At 38.0% G+C, this 21,686-nt stretch overlaps 1 protein-coding gene across 4 annotated transcripts in view; it reads right to left on the reverse strand.

Moving 5' to 3' along the window:
- Positions 1-4,358: 4,358 nt before the first annotated feature.
- Positions 4,359-21,686, reverse strand: part of GLI3 (GLI family zinc finger 3) — a 495,436-nt gene continuing 478,108 nt past the window's right edge. For all 4 annotated transcript variants that reach the window (XM_087916968.1, XM_087916967.1, XM_087916969.1 and 1 more), the window contains one exon: positions 4,359-21,439. In XM_087916968.1, the coding sequence (XP_087773094.1) occupies positions 19,215-21,439 (2,225 nt within the window). In that variant the 3' untranslated portion in view covers positions 4,359-19,214. The remainder of the gene's footprint in view (positions 21,440-21,686) is intronic.

Genomic DNA, 21,686 nt, shown 5'->3' on the forward strand with positions numbered 1-21,686 from the left:
TTCTCCCAAGACTCATGACAGGAAGAAGGGATTCAGCTGCCTACAGGCAACCTCTAGACTAAAGTGTCAACCTTGTGTCCTGGCAGCATCATGTGATGTATCATGACTTTCCCCCCCTTCACTAAACTGGGCATGGACATGGCCCAAAGGCCACAAGTTTTACAGCCCTGATCTAGACAGGAGGGGATTATCTATTGTTGCTGAAACCTTGATCTCTGGAGAAGATCCTGAGAATATTAGCTGACCAGATACAGGACTACCTATAGTAAATCCAGCCCATTTCTTCCTTTCCTCCAGAATAGGAAGAGACAAAGAAGAGGGGAGGCAGGAGAGACGAAGGGAATAGCCTCTGGAAGGGAGACTTAAGAGGAAATCTAATACCAGGTTGGGATTCTACCGGTTTGGACTGGTTCATTAGAACCAGTTGCTATGATTCTCTGTAGCTTGGACAACCAGTAAATCAGGCCTCTGGCTGGCCGTCCCTCTCTGCCTGCTTCTCTGCTCCCTGCCCAGTCAGTCCTTACTGCGCATGTGTGACATCGCTGTCTGCAGCCTGCTTTTGCATGCCAGCCAGGCCAGCCATTGCTGCCTGCCTTCTGCTGCGGCCCTGCCTGAACTGATCTCCCTGACTGAGTGAGGCTCTGCAAGCCCCATCTGCCACTGCCGGTCACCTTCCCCCTTCCCCTACATCACTTTTGTGCTGCTGCTGGTTGCCTCCCACACCTTGCCTTTTGCTGCCACCTCTGGTCACCTTTCCCCCATCACTTGCCTTCCACCGGGGAACATGTGGAGAGGCTAGTGTAGGCTCTGGCCAGGTCAGTGGCTACTTTTCTCACCTACTGCTCCAGCTGGGAGAGCAAGAGAGTCTTTCCTGGCACAGTGAAAAGCTTGCAAATCCCCCTCCCATCGGAAAACAGCTCCCGGGGAGCAAAGAGAAACAGGATTCAACCTGGCTGCTTCTCTGTTGCCCAAGAGCTGGTTCCTGATGGGAGGGGAAGTTGCAAGCTTTTCGCTATGCCAGGAAAGACTCTCTTGCTCTCCCAGCAAGAACAGCAAGAAGGAACATGTGGATAGGCTAGTGTAGGCTCCAGCCAATGGCTACTTCTCTCCAGTGGCTGCTTCTCTCACCTGCTGCTCCAGCTGGGAGAGCAAGAGCTTCTTTCCAGGCACAGAGAAAAACTTGCAACTCTCAGCTCACTCTCCAAGCAAGAGCAGCAGGAAGGAACATGTGCAGAGGTTAGTGTCGGCAAGGTGCCTCTTGATTGAGTCTGGGACAGCTGATAGTGGCTGCAGTTAGCAGAGCCTGGAAGCCCCGATGCACCACGTGTATAGCGGCACAGGTGGCAGGGGGAGCTGATCACGGATCCCCAGACACTGCCGGAATTGCTATTACTTTCCTTGCCGCCATCACCATTGCTGCTCGTTGCCCCTGCATGTATGGTGAGTGTGAGCCCCAGGACGGGTGCCTGACTGCCTCAACTGCTACTCCCACTGACTTTTCTCTGCGCCAAGAGTAGAGGTGAGAAAGAGAGAGAGAGCAGCCCTCTTGGTGCGGAGAAAAGTTGTGAGTCTCCCCACATTTCTTTCAGCGAGCAGCCTCTTGCAGCACCTTTAAACTTAGCATGCTTCACAAATGAGAAGGAGGGGGTGAGGCTGCTCACAGAGAAAGGAATATGAGCTGCTCTTGCAGTGACTCCACACTGTTTTGTCCAGTTAAGACTAGAATCTAGATTATCAAGGAAGAGAGAATAACATGCAGTAGATGCCTAGCAAAATTTAGTAATACTGCAGATTGGCTGTTTACATTGAAATCAGGTGCAAGATAGTGATGTTAGGTAAATTATTGGGCAGTTTAGTTTGGTATTTATTTCAATAGGCTGATTTTAGAAAGCTAAACAGGATCAGACCTGGTAAGTACTTGGCTGGGAAACCAACACAAAATAGGGTGTGGGGACGAATGGGATTGGGAAGGAAAGAAGGGAGATAAGATAAGATAACTTTGTCATTTCTTTTATTGTAAGTACACTGGCACACATTAAAAGTGAAATATATATACATATCCATACACATACATAACACACATATATACATGCTACACACACACACACACAATCATTGCCCATTTTGAATACATAGCAGAATGGAAAAAAGAGTATTGGATACATATGCACAAATGTGTGTGAAAAAAAACTGCAAAGAAATAGGATTATAAAAAAAACAGCTTCCAACCTTAGCAATTATAGATGAGAGAGAAAAAGAGAGATGAGAAACAGAAAGAGGGAGAAAGAGAGAGAAAGAAAGGGAGAGAGATGAGAGAGAGTTGAGAAAGAAAGAGGGAGAAAGAAAGAGACACACACCAAGATAGATACCTGTTTAAAAGAAAATAGAAAAATGGCTCTTTGAGTGTTTAAGGTTGCAGACCCCTGGGTTAGGTGAACCTAGTGGTCATTAAGCAAACACTGCTGTTAAACAAGTCCATTTTCCCCAATGGGCATTTTTAACTAGAAACCAGAAGGAATTGTTGGAAACTGGCAAAAAACATAGAAAACCTCAGTCACAAGACTGTGTGGAATGTTGTTACTTGTCGTAAGTGTGTGTGTGTGTGTGTGTGTGTGTGTGTGTGTGTGTGCATGGCTGTCAAAATACCCCAAACAGGTCAAGTAGCTGTGGGGAGATCAGTCGTAAATTAGAACACTTGCTAAGCAATCGGCCATTAAACGAGGGCCACTTATATTTGATTTGCCAGTCGCATAGCCACCTAGCCATGCCCATCCTGTCACATGGCCACCTAGCCATGCCCACCCGTCACATGACCACCAAGCCACACCCACAAATTAGGCCACACCCACAGAATTGGTTGTTAAGAAATTTGAATCCCTGCCTAATCCTATGTGAACAATAAGATTGTGTTGTATATACCTGTTATAAGTAGCTTCATTGTAAATGATAAAAAACATAAAAACTCACATTGTTGCATCCTTCCAGAGTAAAATTTTACTGAAATGGAGGGGTAAACTTGAAGGATGGTATAAAGTAACATAAGTCAGTGTTCAGAGATTCTGATAAAATCTGCCATCTTGGATGTAACTAGTCTCTATGTGAGGCACATTAGTACAACCAAAAGAAAGAGAAACCACTTTGGTTCACAGCAAATATATGTAGAAAAATAAAGGAGATCTAGATATATGTGGACATTATCTAGATTTTAGCAAAGTATTTGATACAGTACCATATAATGAGCTCATAAAAAAGTTGTAATGCTAGGGCTTAACCACTGGGTGATTGATAAATAGGAAAATGACTCAGGGATAAAATTATTGATTATTAATTATTGATTATTATTAACTTTCTGAACAGAGATGAGTCATAATTGGTATACATAAAACTCAATCCTACATCCTGTTCTGTTCAATATGCTTATAACTGGTATGACGGAATGTTTTCTACCTAAAGTTTGTCTTTTTTTCTGATGACACAAAGTTGTGTAATAAAGTTGATGTTCTTATGGGTAATAAAGTTGATGTTGGGTAATAAAGTTGATGTTCTTATGGGTGTGATTTGGCATTGCTGTAAAATTAGTTAAAAACGTTTAATTGGAATTCAATGTTTCTAAATGTAAGATCATACATGTAGGGGAAAAATCCTTTGGCAGGGTACAGTATTAGCAGCACAATGTTAGAACAGAAGAAAAGAATTTAAATGTGTTCATAGCAGACGACTGCAAAATGAGCAAACAGTGCAGCCAGGCAGCTATGAAGGCAAACACAATTCTGGGATGCATCAATAGAGGAATCACTAGTAGGAAAAAGAAGGTGCTAATCCCATTATATAGGAATTTAATCAGATCCCATTTGGAATACTGTGTCCAGTTCTGGAGATCTTAGTTTTTTTAAAAAACAATGATAATACAAAAATGATGCAAGATGCAAGGGACAAATCATACCAGAAGACATTGGAGGAACTAAATGTGTACATACTTGAGAAAAAAAGAGCAAGAGGGAACTCGATCAAATATTTAAATATTTTAAGGTGTGAATAAGGTTTTAGAAGGCAGTATTTTCAATATTAAGCAAAAATCAAGCCCCTGGGGACATAACCTCAAACTGACAGGAGGGAAGTTCAAAAGTAATGTTAGGTATTATTTCACAGAAAGAATAGTGGAAAATAGGAACAACTTCCAGCAGAGGTAGTGGGTCAATTATCAGTAACTCAGTTTAAAGATGCTTGGCATAAACACATATCCATCATCCAATTATCCATCCACACTGTGACACAGGTATAATTAAATACTTTTTCCTATAATTTACATTGGAAAGTATTGGGATCCTGGGATAAATCAGATAAGAATCACAAGCAGATGAACTAATTCTACTTTATTGTAAAACTACAATACAAAGCCTTGGTCACATGGAAAAATGTTGAGCAATTTATTACATTGGTGGTCAGTTCATTTGGAGAAAATTAACAGATATCACCCATCCAAGATTATAATCTCAAAGGTCCACTGCTTTTCAATTTATCAGGAATAAAAAATGTATTTGTACCATCTAATCTATAATTCTTCATAAAGTGATAAATTCCAAAATGTTCTAAATAATTCATACGTACATTCATATCATATCATTAATACACTTAATAATATCATATTAATAAAATAATGTCCTTTATTCCTGTTATCCTGCCGGCATAATGAAACCGATAGCTAATCATTTTAAAACAGATTAATGTCTAATAAAATATTTTGTTGAACTAATTTCATTTTATGATCACAACACACACATATTCTTTAATATGGAATAGTATGGAGTATTCCAAATGTCATAAATAAAATTTGAAACCATCTGAGCACTTTTGTAGCTGTGGCAACTTTCAAACAACTAAAACTGAAGGATTTATTTCAGTTCAAGGACATAGCATGTAAGTCTTCTCCTTCCCCTTTTTTTACTATCATCACTATTACATCTTATACCCCTTTTTAATGGGAAGTAAATTTCCCTTGTTCTGATGATGGGGCTTCTGTAGGAAATAAAGGGGGAGGACATTTTTAAAACTATTTTTAAATTTGAATATGAATGTGGAGTTTGTTGCTAAGATTGGACTTTTAACTGTTAAAACAGTTATTGCATTTTTGACCAGCTTGCTAGATGCTAATTAGAAACTACATGAACTTAAGGTTACAATGACAAAATCTGTTATGGCATTAGTTGGTCTAGAATTTACTCAAAATCCATAGGCTGCATAGGACTCTACCTATATGGAAATTTCCATGTTTAAGCTAGCTTTGCAGCAACATAGGATTTTGCCCAATAGCAATTAATCCTCCTAATGACGGTAGTTCTCACTCTCTCTCAAAATGTATTCCTGCAGATTATATTCCACTAAATCAGTGGTGGGATTCAAATTTTTTTTACTATCGGTTCTGTGGGCATGGCTTATTTGATGGGCATGGCTTGGTGGTCGTGACTGGGTAGGTGTGGCTTGGTGGTCATGTGACTGGGTGGATCTGTCTTGGTCATGTGACTGTGGGTGTGCTTGGTGATCATGTGACTGGGTGGGCGTGGCCAACTCAATGCCACTCACATCAAGGGGTGCCTCACCTGGCCCCTCCCCTCCCAGCCATTCCTTGTCACCCAGCCTCAACTTATCTATAGTTCTGTAAAAATGTTGTTCACCTTTTTCGACTTTATTATCTGCGTACTATAGATGTACTTTTATGGACCACTGAAAGGAGGAAATGGCTCACATGCTTTACCCAAGAGTGTGATAGGCAACAGGCTTTTAAGGGGCTGTCACAAAGAAAGGGGGACAATCAGGGGTGGGATCCAACAGGGTTAACTACTGGTTTGATGATTTACGAGGTTCGGTGATTTACAATGTGCTTTCCTGCATGTTGTCCATGCGCGCCTGTAAATCGTCATCAACACTCTGTGTGCAGAGAAGCAGCTTTGAAACAGCACTTTTTCCCCTGCTTTTTTAACTGCAGCTGTGCCTCGCACGGCAGCTGAAGTTGAAAAAACAGGAAATTAAGGTCAGGTAAGAGCCTGGATGGGTGGGTGGGAAAAGACATCAGAACCAGTTCTATGTCTGCTGCTCTTCAGAGCTACTGGTTCTACAGAGGTGGACAGAACCGGTAGAAACCCACCCCTCTGGACAATGTATTTTCCAAAGAAGCAGAATGCAAACAAGAAGCAATGGATGGAAACTGAACAGAGAGAAGCAACCTAAAACTAAGGAGAAACTTCCTGACAGTGAGAACAATTAACTACTGGCCAGCCATTTCTCTGAAATGGTATAGGGTTCACTCCAAGGTCCCTTCTAAGTATTATTCTGTTATTCTGACACCTTTCCCAGGATCTCTATTCAGAGTTTGGCATCCTCAGTTTTCTTGACTGAGCTAGGGGTTGGACTAGAAGACATCCAAAGTCCCTTTCAATTCTTGTTAAACACATGTGTATTTTATGCTCTGGACTATTGACATGGAATGCATGTAAGCCCTGAAAAATATGTGGTAGCCCTGGGCAAAAGAAAGGCAGAAAAATCACTCTAGGTGATTTGTAAAATATTAACACATGATAAATAATGGAACAATTAAAAATAATACCACAGAGTTTTCTCTCTCCCTCTTCCTAATTTTTTTCTTTCTCTCCCTTCCTCTCTCTCTCTCTCTCTCACACACACACATACACACGTGCGCGCGCGCACACACACACACATAGAGCACTTTTGCCAATTTGCTTCTGGGTGTAGTTCAAGGTGCTGGTTGTCACCTTTAAAGCCCTTCATGGCATGGGATCAGGTTATCTGAGGGACTGTCTCTTGCCAGTCACATCTACCCAATCCACTAGAGTGGGGAGGCAGGGAATGTTGCAGGTCCCACCTCTGAGGGAGATACACTTGGTGGGACCCAGAAGAAGGGCCTTCTCTGTGGTGGCTCCCTCTCTCTAGAACATCATTCCCACAGAGATTAGAATGGCCCCCACTCTAATACTCTTCTGGAAGGCACTGAAAACCTAGTTCTGCCAGCGGACCTGGGGAACCCAGAGTGGGATGGAGCCCATTAAATGGCTTGTATAATCTGTTAGGCTGTGGGTGGGTGTTGGGGGATGATTTTGTTATATTCTTGTTTTAAATGTGGTTTTATATTGTGTAAGCCACCTTGAGTCGCCATGGGTGAATAGGCAGCAATGTAAAGTCAATAAATAATAATAATGATGATGGAGGCTGTTCATTATGATGACAAGTTGTGGTGGTTGTTAAATGAGGCAACCATGTCAAGGGGCCTGCTGGGTTGCAAAGATGAAGTGGTGCTACTTATGTTCTGTAGCGATAGATCTACAGAAGATAGGTGAGTGATTGGTGAAGGAGGAGTGTGTGGGATCTTGTGGGATGAGAAAGCAGGCCCAAAGCTCGAGGGGACCCCAAGCAGTGGAAGATAGAGTACAGAGTGCCTTGTGACAGGTGGGAGGCCTTTGGAGGCCTGAGTCAGGAAGACTTGGACCTATGCTAAGTGTCCCAGATATGAAAGCTAAATAACTTGTGTGGGTTGTTAAGTAGATCATGAGTGCCTCACGGGTGGGGAAGACCCTGCGACACTAATCATAGCCCCAAGTCTTTCTGCCCTAGGCTCCCAAGGCCTCTTCCTCTTCCAAGCCATTCTGTGCTCTGCTTTCCACTTCTTGGGGTCCCACAGGTCTCGCACTTGCTTTCTCATCCCACCAGATCCCACATACTCCTCCTTCACCGATCACTCGTGTATCTTCTATGGATCTCCAGAATTATGTAGATCCATAGAACATAAGTAGCACCACTTCACTTTTGCATGCCAGCAGGACCCTTGACACAGTCCTGGAAGCAGGTGCCATTTCTGGAGCAGCCCCCAAAGGGGTGGTTCCTTCTGGAATGGTACCATGTGGTTTAGGAAGCCTCTTTTTCTTGGTAATAAGTAGCTTTTGGGGGGGGATCTGTCATAACTTTGAACAATTTCTAAACAACTAATTGTAAATCTGTATGGCCTCTGCTAAATTCTGGGAGGACAGCTGTATCTCAGAGTTTAAAATCTCAATTAGCAACTATCTATACAGCAGAGTGCTCCACAGGAGGTATAGCACCCTAAATTTAATAAAAGAGACAATACAATTCCCATGGAGGGTGAGGAAGAACTTGTTCAGTTGTTTGGCACTCTTTTTCTAGAAGAACAACAAACCATTACATACAAAGTCAAGGCAATTAAATCAAAGATTCAATCAGTGACTGCTGCAACCTAATTCCTCAACACTTTACTGTTGTTCTTCAGCTGCCCTACTGTTGAAATGCTGACAAGTTCATTCTCTGAGTCCTTAACACAACCACACACACACACACACACACACACACACAAAATGCTCCAGCCTAAAGCTCACTCAAGCAAATGAATGGAACATGAGGTTATTCAATACTAACACAATCCTTCCATAATCTCCCAGATTATTAGTCATTTAGGAGTGCTGAAGTACTTCCAGGTTGAAAGGATTGAATGGTGACATCACCATTGCCAGAGGATGCCCAGTTGGAGGCTCCTTTCATATTCTCCTCTCAAATGTTCATCCTACAAATGATAATCCCTTACAACGAATAGTCAAACTACAACCCCACCTCCACTGGATTTCCCTGTGTAAATCCTAATTCTATTTATTTAGTAGTTGCCCCATCTATAACTTGCTATTCCTACTTACAAGTGACATGTCCATAGTAGCCCTGAGTATGTCCAAACTTCAACTCTTTAATTAAAACCCTTCATTATCCATGAGTCTAAATTAGCTGATGGACACCTTCCAATTTTACTTTACAATGTTGATGTGGTTCTTCTTTCCCTGTCTTTGAAAGGCATGAACTGAGTAATAAGAACCCTGACATCTTACTACAATGAATAACAATTAATAATCAATTATGATAAATCTAAAGACAAAAGCACAAGTGGACAATTTATTCCCATGAATTAGACAACGTAAGTTTTAAATATTTGGGCATAGTATTTTTGGCTTCTAGGAAATTAACAATCCCCAATAAATTATGCCACTTCTATTGCCCAAAACAGCACACAAGCAATAATTAAATTGCCCAACTATTATATGGGTTATAACTTGGTCCATACAAAAACCCGAGGGCTTATGAAGTCATCTAATCAATTTTCCTTAGGACTTTGTTCAGTACCCCAAAATACTCAGTTGATGTGGTTATGAGGTTGAAGCTAACATGCCAAGTATTAAGACTCAGGCCTGGAGTAAGGTTCTAATCTCAGAATTCAGAATCATGTTGATTCTACAGGCTTGATGCCTCTTATGTTGTCAGACTATCAATCCCACTGGTGCCTTAGCTTTATATAACTGCAGGCTTGACCCTTTACCCTGAAGAAGGCCAAATCAATACAGTAGTAAAAGAAAAAGTTAAGGACTTTAACTGCCAATATTATATCACCAGTGTTCCTGAATTCTATCATTAAATATTAGATAGTTCAAAACCCTCTAATGCAGCTATCACTCTAATGCTAAGTAAATATAAAGGGGCCTTTTCCAGAGTTTACTTTGATGCCATTCCATCTGCATTGCTGGTGAGATTTTTTTTTCTAAGATTCCTTATTTGAAAGTTTTTGTGGGTACAGGGAGGCAGAGCTCTTGCTCATGTACTCATGAGCAAGAGTGTGTCATTTTTCATCAAGGCCAAGATATACTCTGATCTCCTCATTTCTACATTTAAGAACGCGTGTTAAATGTGTATTTTTTAAGAAATTGTAACTCCACACTCATATACCAGGTGATCAAATAGTTTCACCAAGTCAAACAATTGCAACAACGTTTAATTAGATATGTTGTGTTATTGTCCTTTCCCCCACAACTAATTGTTGTATTAAAGATATTTGAGTACTCCAATTCTTTATTCGAGAGTTTTTACAAATAACAGGTATCTATTTTAACTATACCTTTAGTTGTTTTAAAAGGATAGATCAATAACATCCAAGAAATGAATCAATATAGAAAATAATTTGGAGTTTTAGATGTTTATAATATATTGGGATTAAACTGTGAAATCAATACCTGATTAATAGAATTCACTGTATTTTTTTAAATTAGGGGCAATCCAAGTACTTCTTACAGAAATTCAATTAGTTTAAAAACTTGTTTAAACCAATTGTGTGTGACCCTCCTTGTTTCTCCCACCTTAAGAACCCAATCTCTACCCTATAATTTTAAATCTGGGAATTTAGCAGATCTCATTTATTTTCCTCATAAATGCGGTAGGATTTTTATTTATTCAGTTTAGCCAAAATTTTATATCAATTGGGACTGAGATAAACAATTTGATAAATATATACACAAATAAAGGCTTCCTTACAATAATATCACTAAGATGGCTGATCTGGTTCCATTTTTTTTGGAATAAATGTCAAGTAGTAATTTAATATTGTGATATACTTGTTACAGTTATACAAACAGATTGTGTAGAATGGGAAGGAATATCATCTGCAATTTTCATAATGTCAGTATTTTTCAACAACATACAAAAGGAAATTGAATAATAACTTTCACATACATACAATACAATGTTATTTAAGCCTTAATAAAACAGGTCAGAAAACATTGAAGAAGCATCATTTAAAAAACTCCAAATCAAACGGAGCAGAAAATTATCACCAATATACAGTAGGTCTAAAATGTTCAAATGATAATCACTGAAGAGTTTTATCTATTTTCATAGATTTCATGCCTTATTATTATTATAATTAGTTGCACAGTCAGCCAAATACTTAGACTAGATTTGGCATTTTTATGCACTCATCAAGTCTTTCCCAAGGATCTCTGATAGGCAGATGTTGTTTAATAATATTAAAGGTATTGTCACAGGATGTAAGCTGTTCCAAGTAAAGTTTCTTTTTGTAATTGACAGATGATGATTTGTCAGTGCTGATGCTGTTCAGCTGCACTCTAAATGTTTTGGAATTGCATCCAAGATCAATATTAATATTGATTTCATCTTTGCTTTCCTTTGCCGCATTCCTTCTGCTTCTGTTTGCAGGTTTTTTATTTTAAGTTTTTCTCCAGTTCTTCTCTTCTGCTGTCTCCAGGTACTGTAATGTCCACTATCCAGATTTTTTTAAATTGTTTTCATTAGCAATTGTTAAGCTTGAGGTGGCATTGTAGCTTCTTCATTTCCTTTTACTTTGCCTATTTTGTGGACCTTGCAGTTTTTTTCTTGTAGACTAGATTGCAGAAACCTCCAAAGTCAAGGACCAAGAATATATTGACTCAGAGAAGGCCACTCAATCATTGACCATGCTTCAACAGTCTAACATCTAGTTGAAAAATACTCCACTAAAGCATGCTCTAAAACATTCATTGCTTTTAAATTTGTTTTTGATATCATTTTCTGATGCACATTATGGGACAAATAGAATACTCTGTCAATTAATAAAAGATTATTTATTCTTATATACAGTAAAACTCCTGGATGAAAGTGATGAATGAAAGTGATGAAAGCCCAAAGATACTGCACAAAAGAAATTTCTGTTAAGGGGGGAGTGAAGACAAGGGTGTATTCTAACTTCCTTTATTTTTAATACTCTGATATCAACAAATTGAATAGCCCATGTTTTCATTTGTCAACATTTGGAAATAAGACAGATGCTGCTGTGCTACTTTGGTGCCATGGTTAGAATGCAATATTGCAAACTGCCACTGCAGAAATTCAGTCCTGTCCAGCTCAAGGTTAATTCACCCTTCAATCCTTCCAACCCTCCAGGTTGTTGAGGGGCAATATGCTGACTCTGTAAACTGCTTAGAGAGTGCTGCAAAGTGCTATGAAGCAGTATATAAGTCTAAGTGCTATTGCTATTGCTTTCTCAAACACAGATTGGTTTTAATATACTAGCTGAACACTGCCAAGAAGAATGCCTAGAAATTAAACCAAAATCATAGTTTTTGCTAAGCACCCTAAGATGACTGATCTGGAAACTAAATAACATCTAAATGAGCAAGTCAAGATCTTTTCAAAATATATAATTTTGAAAATCATATTTCAAGCATCTCATTGCCTTCTGATCATCATCTTTTGTCTTGAAACTGTCCTACTTAAAAGTGAAACTTTTCCCTAGACTTTCATCTTCTCCTAGTGGATTAAGTTTTCCTTTTTTCTAGACAGCTTGGCCTCTTTAATTATGATTGACAGCTTTCAGTCTACCTGAAGCCAGCCAATACATGCTAAATTATACTTCTATGACTTTTCATGGCCAGCCATTACTTTGATGGGTTATTAATGTGCACTAGGTGATTCAAAAAGATGCCCTTGATTTAGACTGCAAGTAGACTGCCCACTCTATCCAGAAACATTTTCTTGAGTCCCTTTGCACACTTTTGCCAATCAGCTATGTATTTCAGTCACATAATGATCCCAAAATTCAGGAGTGCTTTCTCCTTAGCCAATTTAAATGTCCTCCCAATATCTGTCACTGAAGGCAGACACTAAAAAATACTCTTCAAATAGAGTATGTCCATGAGTTGAGGAATAATTGAATTGATGAAACAATACTCTATATAGCCCTCTCTAAGCAGATGCTCCCCAGAAATTATTTCCATTTTTTACTAAATATTCTGGTCATTCTGATTTGTTTTATCTCAATATGTTATTAACATATCAGTCTGATTCTATTTCCTTGATCATAGCCAAGTACTGTTCTATAGCCTTCATAATAGACCATAGTATTAATTCTAATCTTTTTCAGATATTTTAGGCTTACAGTTTTTTTTTCTCTTAATTAATTATGATTCTTGTGTTTTATTTGCTGACCCGTTACTGTATAGATTGCTTTGATTTATAAGCAACTAAATATCTTATTTTACTTCATGGTAATAGTGTTGGTATTTAGCTACATATTTTAAAATAACTTTTTGCTTTTCTTTTTTTCATTTTTAATTAAAATTATTTTTACATTCTAACATTGATCCTTTTGTTTTTACCTCAAAAGGAGTTGCTGTTCTTTGGCCACATGAGTCAAAATTTCTAAGGTGATGTGATTATTTTATAGGATGGGCTTTCCTTCATCATCACAATTACTTTCCCAGTTTATGGTTCAAGATGTAGGAAAATCACCTCTGTTATTAGCTTGTGTTAAGGAGGAGAAGACCAATCAAAGCATTTCCTTCCTTCAGGAACAAAAGAAGGAAAGTATTATGTTAGCTATAATATAGCTTAAGACTTGTCCCTAGTTTCTGAAATAAACATTCAAGATGAAATCTTAAGTACAAATGTTTTATTGACATTATAATAAACATTTTATCCCTCATTACAAAAGCACTAAATGATTTTGAAAGCCTTTGAACACCACGCTATGACTGTTTAGGCTGATCTTAGGCTCCAAGAACACTAGATTATGAATGCAAATTTATCAAATGAAGACCACTAAGATCTTCTACATTTAATACTATTCCTACTATATGTAAATGTATTTACACATTGATCTTTTTAAAAAATACACTTATAAAAAAAACAGAAAATACCACCCCAACACACATTCTATCTTACACATCTGCAGATTGACAAGTTAACTTTCCCCCAAAAGATATTCAAATCCTACATAGATAATGACAAATGAATGCTCAAGAGTCACAGGACAGTATTCAGACAGTCTTCTTAAGAGCAGTAAAGCTATTATGGAAAGTGAAAGTTTGGCACTATTTTTTGGTCCCCCTTTTTAAAAACCAAACCAGATTAATTAAGAATAAGGCACATCTATTACAGGAAGAGAAGCCCAGCTTTTTAAAAAAAATGAAAAGAGGACATCCAAAAAACAAATAACCAAAGCAAGAAAACAGCATTTTTAAACATAGTACCATATCACAATTTCCTTTTAGTAAGAATAAAAGTATACATTGCTGTCTTGATATTTAAGTGCATAGTCTTAGGTTCCATTCCATTCGAATTCTTTTCTATCTGAGTATAGCTGTATTTTTAAAAAAACTCTCAATGATCTCTCAGACTTATTTCTTGAATGCTTCTCTAGACTGACAAGTTAGACATATCCAAACATATCTTTTATTAATTCAAGTATACCTACTTGTATGTAAGTGACTATATTATATCAGATAATAAAGGGAAAAAAATCATTAAAAAACCCTAAACTACTGCATTCAGCAACATTTCATTTGATTTCAGAAACTCAACACTCAGTTTCTGATGACAGAAATTAAATGGATATAGCACCTTTCCCAAATCTGATTCTCTCTAGGTATTTTTTAAAATATAATCTCAGTCATTTAGAGAAGGATACTATAGGTAGATACATTTGAAGGGCACAAAAATCTGGAAAGATAGACTTATAATAATGTTTACATTATCCAGTTAAGGTTTCTGTTATTAAAATTCCTACCAAATTTACAAATGGAACCCACTTTTATAACTGGCTGAGCAAATAATGGTTATTATTTAGGCAAACTGCATATACTGTATTATTAAGATGCGTACATAGGTGATGCATAGCATGAGGTATATAATTAATTATTTCTGCTTTAGATGTGTAATCTAAACCATTCTGAAGAATTAGACCACAAATATTATGCATTACTAATATAACACTGGTTCTTAGAATCAATCTAAGTTCTAATGGACTTAGGAATCTTGTGAAAGTGTCTCAGATTTAATATTTTAACAAGCATTTGGAAAGATAAAATTCTCAGGTCTATTGAGTCTCAGCTGGTGCAGCAAATTTGCAGTAAGCTCTAACTATTCACTAACTAAAGCACTTTACCTCAATATTTCCCAAGCCCAGCTCATAGAAACTGAAATAATGGTCACTATGTGAAGAACTTCAATTAAGGAAACATAAGCATTTATCAAGCAGCACTGAGAAGCTTACACCTTGTCCCATCTCAACAGACATGCAAGAAAACATGTGTCTTAGTTATGTATTTTACAAAATTGTATTGGAATGATAATTCAAAAAGTTGTCCTTTTGTTGTTAGTGTAATTTAATAAGCACTATTTTAATGGAAGTGAAAGCATACAAATAAATACATCTATCTTTTATATGGATCTTATAAAACAACATTTGAATGGTAGGAAAAGTAGCTTCTTAAGTTACTTAGATTACTTGTTCCCAGTAAACAAGTAATACTCTGCACAAGAGCTGCAATTGGTAAATTACAATTTTCATGTTAATTTTATATTGTTTTCTCACCTATTGTTAAACCCAAAATGATATGCAATATTATTTATTTTGTATTGGGACTCCGATTTAATTATTCAATCCCACTGATTTCAATGTCTATTTTAATTAAGACCTAGTTTGGACCCAATACACAATAAATAATAAAAATAAATAGAAATATTTACCAGAGGGATACCCATAACCAAGCAGAAAATATATCCCCCAGTTATCGGCCAAAATTGTCATCACAATTTTGGGTATCCATATGGTTAAGTGTTTTTAAAAATTAGAGACTATCTGTGGAGTCAGGAAAAAAAAAACATATTTTGATTAGTATAATGCAATGGTTGGATTAGAATTCAACTGTCTAGGCCTTACTGGAAATGAATTATATGAAAACACCCCAAATATCTTATTTGACAGGACTCAATCAAATAATTCAAGTACAGTTCAGTAATATTTCCTGAGTCCTATCCATAAGAAATTGGATGCAGAAAACATGGTATTATAATTCTGACACAACTGATTATCTAAGAAGTTATACAGTGGTTTAGCAAAGTCTACTACTTCAAATCCAACAGCATAGTCTCACTCCAACAGCAATAAAGATTTTGGGGAAATATGGAACAATAAAGTGTTCATTAAAACTCCTGAGTTGTGAAACAATCTCCATAATCTAGTTTTCAATCATTTTATTATTTGCCTGAAATCCTAGGAAGCAACACACATCAGAGTCATAATACCAAAAAAATGAATCTTATTATGATTTGTTTACTTTGGAATGTGGGGTAAGATTAAAAAGTAACTAAAATAGCAGTGAGAAATGCAAAGATGAGATAAATAAATTAACTGCAACCCAATTAACTGTAACTCAAGAAACTGGATTATCTGGAATAATAAAAGTATAACAAGAAATATCAAAATATGATAAACTATATGCCAGATCTCAAAAAATGAGTAACAATTTAAGTATTTTAGATACATACATTTATTAAATCAGTGTAAGCACTATCAGTTCTGATCTTACTATATTAATATTTGAACAGTGAATGTACTAAAAAATTGCCTATTCTCTTTAAACAAACAGACACACCAATTATGCTATTGCCTTCATTTGATCAGACTGTTTGCTTTTAGTATATTAAATACTATATGTATCAATGTATTATAAGTAGATTCGTATTATCAGACGATATTTTCAAGACTGGCATTTACCAGTAATTTGCTGAATAACTAAATGTGGATCAGGAAGCAAGAATAATCAGTGTTAACTCTTCCTATGTCTCCAAGAATGGAGTTCTATCAGCGGTTCCAAATATGAGACACTTATAGCACCATTATACTATTCTGCAGCTCTGGTTAATGTTCCAATTGTAAACTGACAGTGATTAAAAGGAACAAAAAGTTTTGAAAGACATTGAATCCTTAGAAGTATGGTATTTTTTGGACTATAAGACACACTTTTCTCCTCCAAAAAAGTGAGTGGAAATGTCTGTGTGTCTTATACAACGAATACAGGCCCATTTTTGCCTCCCAAACCCTCTGCAAACCCCTGGCATCCAGAAGCACTCTGTAGGCCAAAAATGGGCCGATTTTGGCCTCCCAAACCCTCCGTGCGTCCTGTTTTCGGCCTCCTCAACACCAGAGGAGGCAAAAGAGGGACCCGCTGAGGCTGTTTTTGGCCTGCAGAGTGCTTTTAGACACAGAGGGCAAAAATGGGACACACATAGGGTTTGTGCCCATTTTTGGTCTGCAGAATGCTTCTGGATGCCGTGGAGGGAAGAAATGGGATATGTGGAGGCAAAAAACATTTTTTTTCTTGTTTTCCTCCTCTAAACCTAGGTGCATCTTATGGTCCTATAGTCTGAAAAATATGGTAAATCATGTTGCAGGAATGCTAGCTAATCTTCCCTTAAAGGTGCATATTTTATTTAAATTGAAGCCTCAGTAAGGAGATTTATTATAGAGGTGAACAGAAACATGTTTATCCTAATAGGTGCATCATAACATATTTTAAAAAATGTGAGGCTTATTGTTATATCCCAGTGGCTAAAAAGCTAACTTTTGACAAGAGCAGGATATCTAATACTTAACTGTCCCCTTTCTCCATTTTAATACTTTTATTAGAATAAATTTCAGATTTATTTTTTGCCATTCTCTCAGCCCAGACCAATGATTTCTACCTTGAGTTCTAGACAACTTTAGAGTTTCTTGGAATTAATAAAGCATGAGAATAAGTAGCAGTAAGCAGAATTCACAGTGGCACTTTGTTCATTCCTTTTTATCTTCTCCCTGTAATATAATCCACTATATTTCAGGATTCCGGTAGTTACCCGCATTTAAATCATGAGTCTCTAGCCAGATTTTCAAACTAAAAGAGGATTTAGTAGGAGTAAACATGCCAGCACTGCTTGAGACACATAATTCATTGTTACCCTTGACCCTGTTTTTTCTCCCCTGGGTGTATCATAATTCATATTCTCCAATGGGACACATCCACAGCCAAGAGTCATCAATCATACTCTCCAGTTAGAATTTTGCACGGTAGAAACCTTGGTCACCTAGAACAGGGGTTGCCAACCTTTTGGACCTCCGGGACCACCAAACTCATAATTTTAAATCCCACAGACCAGAGATCCTGAGAAAATCCCCAAAAAAGTCTGTAGAAAAATTCCCCACTCCATTTTTCTACCGATAGATCATTCTTTATTTGGGATCACAGGATACCATCTCCAGCTCCATTCTCAGGGGGAGGGGGATAGAGAGAGAGAGACTTTTGGCTTCATGCAAGGAAAGCAGCAGAAGCGGCAGAAGTCTTTCTTTCTCTCCCCCAAACTCTGCCAGAATGGCACAGCCTCTTGGAGCAGGAGGCCTTGCAGGGTCCCAAAGACTCATATCTGACAGAGTTTGGGAGAGAGAAAGAAAGATTTTTGCTGCTTTCCTTGTGTGCAGCTAAAAGCAGAAGAAAGAAGCAGAAAGAAGCAGCTCAGTAGGTAGGCGAGGCATGTGGGATGAGTGGGGCAAGTTCCCGCCCTCTGCCCTTTCCTCCCTCCCCTCACTACCTCATATTGTTTGAAATGCAAGTGACACAAGCCTTGTGTTCCTACGGGCCATGTGGGCAGCGCAGCCTTGTGTTCCCATGCATTAATTGCTTTGAGGGGTGCTTTGGGGGTGACATTTCTCTGCGGACCACCCAAATTTTCTCACAGACCACCATTGGTCCCCGGCCCACTGGTTGGCAACCACTGACCTAGAAACTATCTTTGAAAACATTTATGGAATACAAGCTGCCCATTGCTTCCCCTTCCCTTTCTGTTGGCAACTCTAAAAGACCACAGAAATATTTTATGAGTTGACACTATAATCTTAATCATGCTGTTAGTTTGCACATGACAATAATGAAATCCAAAAGAGCAAGCCAACATTTTGCATGAAAATTCTGAAAAATTGTACAGCAGGCAAATGATAAAGAAAAGTGATTTTTCCTCAAAAATAAAAAGTTTTAAAAAACCACACATACAGAGCAAAAGAAATAATCACTCAAAGTATTAATTTTCTCCTCCTATGCCATAAATTAGTTTTCTTTCAACAATTCTCATAAAGGAAGTTTATAGTGAGGTGAACAAAATTTCAAACTTCCCCTCAGAAATTTGCCTTCGAAACTGGTTATATGCATTAAGAATTCTGGCCATAATCATTCAACACTGTATTTTCTTTAGAGTATCAATAAATTGTAATATCAGATTCTCCTCAAAAATAAAATGATATGCACATTACACTTTTTCAGTGGTTTACAATTACACAAATAAAAACAAAGTCATATAAAAATCATTTAAAAAAGGGATGGCATGTGTTACAATACTGATTCAAAGCTGAAACGGAAGACAGTTTCTCCCTAGAACACTTTAGGGTTTTTCAGAGTTCTAATTCCATAAAAGGAATATACTTGAAACACATCTCATTTAGTTGAGATGAGACTGTTAAAGTACTTAAGACAACTAATAAAAAAACACATTTTAAAAATTCTCATACCTTAAGATTTTTAGGTCTGTTGCATAACAGCAAGAAACTTGCTTTCTTCTGCAAGTGAAGTTAACAAAGAATTCATGTCCCCAATAGCCATATTAGTTGTACTTATGGGCATAACTGGGAATGTAAGAGATGCTTGGGGAGTAGTAAGACGGGAAGGATTACAAGATAGATTCTGAATGATACTGGGACTCAGGGCTCCTGAAATTAAGCTGGCATGATCACCATCATCTACAATAGCATCAAAATCAATTTGCACACCTTTATGGCTGCTTGTGTCAATGTTGTCAACTGTGCTTGTCACTTGGTTGACCCCTGGGGAGAGAAGCTCTGATGTATTTTCAATAGCTACCTCTTGTATTAGGTAATTAGCTTCTGAAAAGGAAAAAACTTCTGCTTTCAGAGGTTGCTGATTAAACCCTGTGGTTTGGTCATACAACTGACCAGAATAACTCTGCACATTGGAGCAGAATTGTTGTAACTGACCTTGAGATTCTACCTTGATACCAGTGACCCTATGGGATTGGTTTGGATCCATTAGAAGTCCAGGTTGCCTCACCATGTTATTCCTTAAAGGCTTTTGCCATCTGTCTCCATAGTGGTTGGAATAGGGTTGGTAAGTTTTGGCAAGAACTGATGGATGGGTCCCATTCTGAGACAGCAGTTCTTGTGAGGGACAGCTAGGTTGTGAGGGAACTATAATTTGCTCTATCATTTTACTGGAAGGTTTTGCTTCTTGGCAATGGCTCACTTCATCTTCTGACTGATTAGAAAGGTATTCCTCAAAAACTATATTTCTGCTCTGCATCTTGTTAATTGCACTGGCAGACTGCTCATTTGGCATCACATAATAGCCAAAATTTCGCTGGCTTCCACTAGTTAGCATGAAATGGCTTCTCAGCTTTTCAGCTTGATTCATCACATCACAGACATTGTCCACAGGTTGTCTGCAAAATTTATTACTATATAGCTGTGATTTATTTGAGTGTAAGTGGTAAGAACTTGTGTCATTTTGCTTTATACTACAAGGGACATTGTTGTCTGCAAGATTCGGATAGCCATTTTGTTGGGTAGTACCATTTATTTCCAGTGCCTGCTGCAGTTGCTGCTGGTTAACCAAGTTATTATAGGGGCCTATAATAGTTTGCTGTGTTAAGGACTGCGGTCTACAATTTAATTTTGATGGAGATAAGTCAGAACTTCCTGAGCTTACTTCATTCCACTGAATTGGTAGATCATTTTTCTGAGAATTGCTTGTTGAAGGAGATTGATCAAAGTTGTTGTTTTCCATTGCTGGATTGTGATGTTCTTTATTGTTGTCTAGTTCATCATTTGGTGATTGGTTGTACACACCTTGATTCTGAGAATTCAAATACTGGACCACATCATCTGGTAACAGATCTTCATCATTCAGACAACCATCTGCTTCTGTGGTAGAAGCTCCCATAGCTACATTCTCAGAAATACTTGGAGGGCAAGGGGAACATAAATTCCGGAACAAACCAACATCTGGGCATGTATAATTCTTCAGGATTAAGTTCTGTTTTTCAATGGATGGAGGCAAAGCAGGAGGGTTAAAGCTGTTGAAACTATTAAAACGGTGGATTCTTGGAAAAGACAGATTATCTGAGACTGGTCTTGCAGGATCACTAGCTCTCCTTGTGCTATTCCCAACCATATCATGAGGCAGCAGATACCTTCTGTTGTTACTATCTGTCCCAGTATCACTACATCTTCGAGGAGAATTTACTAGAGGCAAGAGTGACATCCCAGATTCCCTAGAATCACCCAATAGCACCATTCTTGTTTTCAAGCTCATCCTCTCCATATTAGGAAGTGGAGTTGGTGGAGGTCTGCCAATAGCTGCTGCATATTTTGCTTTCAGTCTGTATTGTTGTGCAGGAGTAAGACTGAGAACTCCAGGCAAGCCATCACATTGGCTAACTTCACTGGATCGCCTTGAAGCATCAGTTGAAATGGGATCATAGGAATCGGCAACACTGAAATTCTGAAGCCTTCTGTCCCCCTGAGAAGCATCACTGGATCTACGACTGGAAAAACAAGGTGAAATCCCAGAGGACCTACGACTGCTCATGTAGGCTGAACTGATTGTGCTAGTACTGCTATCCCTTCTGTTTAGCATGTTCAGTATAGTAATATCTGTGTTTGTGACTTCGTTTTTCTTGGTTAAGATAGTCATGTTTCCTCCAGTGCTGCAGCTGCTAGTTGACTGAATATCTGAAAAGAATAAGAAAAGGAAATGTGTTATATTAAAAACAGATCAGAAGAAATCCCCCAAACCCTTTCAGAAAAGCTAACATTTTCTAGGTTCGGGAGACAATCTTCACTTTAGGAGGCAAACTGTGTCATAGATACTGAAATGTCACTAAGGATATCCAATTGCCTCTGTTAGGGACAATCTTTAGTAGGAATTCTTTGCCATCTAGATAAGATAGACAAAAACAATTTGAGAAAAATAGTCTCT

This window comes from Pseudonaja textilis, chromosome Z (genome assembly GCF_049901715.1).
Source record: "Pseudonaja textilis isolate UNSWEBS1 chromosome Z, rPseTex1.2, whole genome shotgun sequence".
NCBI lineage: Eukaryota > Metazoa > Chordata > Lepidosauria > Squamata > Elapidae > Pseudonaja > Pseudonaja textilis.